At 44.6% G+C, this 5,537-nt stretch overlaps 2 protein-coding genes across 4 annotated transcripts; both read right to left on the bottom strand.

Annotated features, from left to right (window-relative positions):
- Positions 1 to 568: 568 nt before the first annotated feature.
- On the bottom strand, positions 569 to 2,218 carry LOC112288965 (uncharacterized). Of its 3 annotated transcripts, none has more exons than XM_024533769.3 (5): positions 2,077 to 2,218; positions 1,798 to 1,844; positions 1,438 to 1,606; positions 1,033 to 1,215; positions 569 to 766 (listed from the first exon to the last, which is right to left on the bottom strand). In XM_024533769.3, the coding sequence occupies exons 1-4, from the start codon at positions 2,146 to 2,148 to the stop codon at positions 1,105 to 1,107; spliced, it is 399 nt and encodes a 132-aa protein (XP_024389537.2). In that variant the 5' UTR covers positions 2,149 to 2,218; the 3' UTR covers positions 569 to 766; positions 1,033 to 1,104. The 3 variants fall into 3 exon arrangements, with proteins under 3 accessions (XP_024389537.2, XP_073393528.1, XP_073393529.1); XM_073537427.2 differs by having other exon boundaries at positions 1,037 to 1,215; XM_073537428.2 differs by having other exon boundaries at positions 1,450 to 1,606.
- Positions 2,082 to 5,218, bottom strand: LOC141044360 (putative alpha-1,2-galactosyltransferase C1289.13c). The gene is made up of 4 exons (XM_073537426.2): positions 3,515 to 5,218; positions 3,251 to 3,374; positions 2,803 to 3,066; positions 2,082 to 2,679 (listed from the first exon to the last, which is right to left on the bottom strand). Exons 1-4 carry the CDS (start codon positions 4,031 to 4,033, stop codon positions 2,495 to 2,497), a joined length of 1,092 nt encoding a protein of 363 aa, XP_073393527.1. The 5' UTR covers positions 4,034 to 5,218; the 3' UTR covers positions 2,082 to 2,494.
- Between the last annotated feature and the right edge of the window lie 319 nt (positions 5,219 to 5,537).

The raw sequence follows: 5,537 nt of genomic DNA, 5'->3' as shown, positions 1-5,537 counted from the left end.
TCTTTTATGTATTGCCTCCTATCAAGTATTATCTAACCAAATCTTATCAAAACATTTGTAAATGGCATAAATTACTTCAAACTTAGTTTGGGTCAAAAAATCCTATCTTGCACCATGTGCTTTGTAATGTGTGCCAACAAGCCATGTGGACATTCAACCATAGATTGTCACTTAGTTAAGTCAGCTATTGTCTAACTGTACAATATAATAAGACTAAAACTATGTCATTTTAGTACATTCATTCCATGACATATGACAGTTGCATTAATTAGTGTTTCATATTTCATGAAACTTAAAAAAGCATAATATCCACATGGCTTGATGGCACACATTAGTTCAAAAGCTGGTTGTGATTCCATGCATGAACAATGGGTCCTCAAATAGTACATGAAAAAACTTACCCAACTGCATGCATTGGGTGCACACAAACAACACCAGATTTGATGCCAAAGGTATTCTTCCATGATTGGATACCAAAACCCAACATTCCTTTTGATCCAAAGAAATTCATAAACAAGCTCAAAATCAGGTCAAATTTCCCACAAGCAAGTCACCAGATTTCCAAGTCTCAGAAGAAAGGCAAAAAAAGGTCTCTGCAAGTGGCATCAAATTACCACCCTGCATGATTTACATCAATGCTGCCAATCCAGCACACCCCATACAGGAAGCTGGCCCAAGCCCATAGAAAAGTTCCTGAACTGCTGCTTCAGAAGCTTGCAGATTCTCTGCCCATTCCTGGGAACAGAACTCCATAGCTGCTTGGAAACTGTGTCCCCACATAAACATATTACCTTGGGTTAAATAGAACATCCATAATCATAATTTCAGGTTTCACAACTCTGATGGAATATAATCAAAAGATGTTCCTAAAGTGAAAACATTTTACTGAGCTTTGGCTCAAAGAGGAGAAAAGATATTTTTTAATGCTTTAACAGGAAAAAGAAATTTAAGGATCACAAAAAACATCTACCTTTGGAGAACAATCATGAGAAAGAATAAAAGCAGAATCAAAGACCAGGGGTAGCTGTTCACCTACTGGGAATTGTTGTTGTTGCGATGTCACACAAAGTTGCAGTTCCCAAGTGTGGGCCTTAAAAGTAGAATTCATACCCAATGAGATGGGGCCCGGATGCCGATGCAACTTGATGCAGGATGTGCACTAGTGTCACATGTGGCGCATTTGAGTCTCAAGCCGTAACTGGTGTCAAGATATTTCTGTAAAACCAGGAATCGTTCAATTCAAAACCTGAAGACTGCTCAGAGGTCACTTCCACCTTACTCTTCTGGAAATGGTTACTAGTTCATTAATTCAAGTATACTATGGTTCTAGCATGTGTAAGTTACAAATAACTGCACGTTTCAATGATGAATTAACACATTCGTATTACTTCATGATTCCAATGAAGGGAATCTCAACTAGGTAATAAGTGTGCTCACTGAGAGTTGTACATGGAACTGTACAGTGATGCAGGCCACGCTGATAGCTAAGCACCTCTTTAAAAAACAAAATTCGTAGCTTTCGTGCAAGTTCCAAGGGCCAGACGCGTTGCAGATCAGCAGGCAATCCAAAGAAATAACCACAAAGTAGAGCAAATGCACGAGCAATCTGCATTCAAAATTCACACATGAAAGGAAGAGTTGATATAGAACCTATAAATGTTGCCCCTCATTGTTGAGCCTGTTTTTACTTTTAAAAAATCCCTATCACAAATGGTATAAACTTGAGCATTTGGCTATCGCAAACGATGTTACACACACCTATAGAACCTGCGGCAAATCTATGCCATTATAATGTACCTACTTAAGCCAGGATGTGACAAGGATTTGACCAACTTCAGCGATTCCTGTAACAGCCACACAAAAACTACATTAGCGCAATGGAGATAAACGTGCAAGGAGAAAGAGCGGATGCAAATAACCACCTTGGACGCGTCCAAATTATTGAAGCGTGTGTATACGGAAATACAATGTATGCTGCTGATCGACTTTTAAGTGATGTGGACTGTTTTACAAAAGTGAGACTCAAAACAAATTGTTCCTACGCTAATCTGAGCCATTGCATAAGCAAATTCTCACCATAAAGATAAAATCTGATAAACCTTGATTAAGCGATCTTTGACCAGCAAAACGACTTGAGAGTCGAGTCATGCAGATGGGAACAGTGCAGCTGAAAGCCACGCACGAAATAATTGGGACTAGTCACGAGTAAACGAAACTTGAAAAAACCAGTAAAAGTTCTCCTGAAATGTATTTTCACCAAAGAATTTGTCCTTCGATAAAGGCCTTCTACTGTACTAATTGAGTCATCCCAGGACCTGAGAGTTGGCCCCCTATATCCTTCCCTTTCAACAGAGTTGCGTCTTCGTGGCCAACCCACGGAAAATTGGAGACATGGAATATGCTTGCAACCCCCCGCCCGCTGGATCTGTCGCTTGGACCTGCCCGGAAATAGCGGCATTCGCAACGAATAATGTAGTGTAAAACCCTTCCTCGTTTACGCCGAAAGCGCAGAACTAAGCTTTTTTCTAAAGCTCGAGATTCCATGCGCAGTCTGTACTCTCTCATTCAAATTCAATTGCTTCCTCCATGAATCTGCTTCAAATAAAACATTTCTCATCCACCTGGATTTGTCGTTTAAGCCAGCTAGATGAACCATAAAGTCCCCTCGTGCATACACGCCTGCAATTATCGCCAGAGACAGATAGGTGAGCAGACAGCCAATGACAGGATACTGCTGTATTCCATAACCCAGTGGCGAATTGCACAATCTCTTTTTAAATGGAATTTGAAACAAAAACTTGCCTCGCCAAACCGCTTTCGTTAACGTGACCAGTCGATGACAACTACGCCACGAAGGTCTCCACAAATTTGAATTGAAGAGACACTGCATGTCAGGGATTCGCACATGACGACTAAATTCACCCTTGTCCATTACATTGAGAAGGTACTTCAGAGCGGTGTTGTCTCCACTTTTCGACTGACCAAAAGGTTGGATGAACTCTGTCTGATTCCACCAACGATCAAGGAACTCTCGACTCCAATCAGAGTTTCGGAAGAAGAACATTCCTACACCACAGAATAGACAGGTTACGGCCTCCAGATAGAAAACCGTCGATTATGAATCCAGCTCGACCAGCACATGGGGAACAGAGAGTAAAGGAGAAGTAAGCAAGGGCCTGTACTGGAACGCGAGAAATTTCACCTCTCAATACATAAATGCAAAGTTGTAGAGCAGCATGTAGGTATATACCTGCATTGACACCGGTTACGTCTTCAGTCACAATGAAGTCGGGCATCTCTTCAGGCTTCACATCACCAACGGCTGAGAAAACAATGTCCCCGAGCTTAATGTCAGGATTTGTCACGGCAGAGTCCTGCACCAATCAAAACATGCACCGTTGCATTGATTGAGAAACATTGCAAATTTGTAAGATGAAACCGCAGGGATGATTGTACTGAATAGCACTTTGAACACACGTTCCATGAGGTGATATTTGCCCGCTAAGAAACATACCGCATCGTTCCAAAACAACCAGTCATACTGGGAGAGGTGCTCCTTGACAGCCAAAATTTTGCTCCAGCTGGGAGGTCGAGAAGAATCCAACAAGCTGCTTGCATCGATAAAGTCATACCCATGCCTTTCCACATAAGCCTCTTTGTTTGGCGCAACTATTTCCATCACTCCCTCAAAAGATCTCCCAGGAATAGTGGACGATCCATCGGAACATGTCACCATAGCGAAATTCAGTAGTTGAAAGTATGCCGGCGTATTTCCTCTCTTGGGCAAGCATTGTCGTCCAAAATCGTTGGCGTTTCTAAGAATAATGGATGTCGAAGAGAATCCCAGAGCACAAATGACTAAAATCACGCAAATTAAAACTAAAATAGCTCGGGAAATAGATTGCACGGTGGACCAATAGTGCCGAAAACTGGCTTCTTTCTTGAAGGATTCCCGAGAACGTAAGCGCGCTGCACACTCAGAATACATGCCTTTGAATCTCCTCTGCGGAGAAATACCAGTCCCCTCAGCCATGGTGATATAAGGTGTGGAGTAGATACCAAACGCTAATTCTCACACAAATCGTATGATTCTATCAAAATCTTAGCATCTAATCGCTACCGATTTACATTCCTTGTAGGCCACGCTAAATAAATAAAATAAAAAAACTGCTTGCCAGTCGGGATGTTGAATGGTCTCGGGAACAGGGCGGTTAAGATTCCAGCGAAGAAATCTGTAAACTTCTAGGCTCTTATCAAATACTAGCCTCAGATGGAGGCCCGTAAAGTTCAGATATTCCTGCATCCCAAATGAGAAAACCCGATCCACATGTACACATTCTGAGGAGTGTCCCGTAATCAGCTACACGAACACCGCATTGCCTACACTGACAGTGCACAACAATGTGCAGCCATTGCCTATATAAAATAGCCAGAGGACAAATATTCACCAAATCAAACCCTTATTTCTCATACGCCACTCATGCCTGAATGCTAACTTGTTCAACGATCAGAATCCCCATCTCCACGCAAGAGCGGGAGATAAGCAACACTCGTGGTTCACAGAAAGTGCTTGAAGTCACACAAACTCTGTCACATACAGGGGCGTAGAATCAAGGCCACGGTTAAGGATGATGCTGCACGCAAGTGCAGTGAAGTTATTGATGTCATGCACTCGCCGTCACCAGCAAAGGTTTCCTCGACCCTTCGCAACCGACACTATCCCTCTCACCGACTCCACAAGTACAAGAATCGACACGAGTAGGGAGGGAGGAGAAAAGAAGTTAAAATAAAATTAGAAAAGGTGCAGGAGGAGCACTTTCGAAGAGTGCCTCTCCGCCTCGTTGACAACGCAGACCACAAAAAACGTACATACACCTTGAGTGGTGCTCAGCAGCAACCCCCCCCCCCCCTGCAGCACTAAAATCGGGACTATCCAAAATCTCCGAGGCGGGCTCGTGGTGGTCACGCAGGAGGATGGCTACCGCGTTGGCGACGGCGATGGAGGGGGCGCAGCGGTGGAGACAGTCATGGTGGATGCCATAAAATCCGCCTGTTCCAACGGCTCTCTCCAACCGCGTCCAAGACCGCCGTTGAAGCACTCGATCCCCGCGTCTCCCTCCCTCTCCCTCTACTGGCTCCTGTCGCGACTTCCTCTTGATTTCGCATCCATGGTGGACAAACTCAAGGGCTCCATAGCCAATATTAGTACGCTACATTCACGCTCCGTCTCAGACTCCACCTCCACCTCCTCCTCATCAATTTGAGAGTCCCCTCCCTCTGCTGTGATAGCGGCCTCGGTGTGAGGTGCCCTCGCGACGGCGGCACTGCGACGACGCCTCAGGAACGTCGTCGCACGAAGAAGAAGACGAAGACGACGAAGACGAAGAAGAATTCCATTTCCGGGCTGGCAAGGGACGGCAAGCGACACGCTAGGCGAGGGGTTCGTGACATGTCTTCTGCCTCTGCGCTTCGAATGTCCGGGGTGGTTATGGGCCCCGCCTCTTTCACGGGCATCGGCACGCCACGTGTTCGACACA

This window comes from Physcomitrium patens, chromosome 11, assembly GCF_059467195.1.
Source record: "Physcomitrium patens ecotype Gransden chromosome 11, ASM5946719v1, whole genome shotgun sequence".
Taxonomy (NCBI): Eukaryota; Viridiplantae; Streptophyta; class Bryopsida; order Funariales; family Funariaceae; genus Physcomitrium; species Physcomitrium patens.
The sequence above is the reverse complement of the archived record's forward strand: the minus strand, read 5'-3'. Positions and strand labels throughout refer to the sequence as shown.

What these genes read in the sequence shown, in the direction of transcription:
- LOC112288965 (XM_024533769.3), bottom strand. Translation starts at nt 2,148, where the DNA reads ATGACTCGACTCTCAAGTCGTTTTGCTGGTCAAAGATCGCTTAATCAA. An exon ending in TATCAGATTTTATCTTTATG is followed by an intron (nt 1,845 to 2,076) that starts GTGAGAATTTGC and finishes TGGCTGTTACAG; the next exon opens with GAATCGCTGAAGTTGGTCAA. An exon ending in AGTTCCATGTACAACTCTCA is followed by an intron (nt 1,216 to 1,437) that starts GTGAGCACACTT and finishes CTGGTTTTACAG; the next exon opens with AAATATCTTGACACCAGTTA.
- LOC141044360 (XM_073537426.2), bottom strand. Translation starts at nt 4,033, where the DNA reads ATGGCTGAGGGGACTGGTATTTCTCCGCAGAGGAGATTCAAAGGCATG. An exon ending in GGTTGTTTTGGAACGATGCG is followed by an intron (nt 3,375 to 3,514) that starts GTATGTTTCTTA and finishes TGATTGGTGCAG; the next exon opens with GACTCTGCCGTGACAAATCC. An exon ending in CGTAACCGGTGTCAATGCAG is followed by an intron (nt 3,067 to 3,250) that starts GTATATACCTAC and finishes TCTGTGGTGTAG; the next exon opens with GAATGTTCTTCTTCCGAAAC.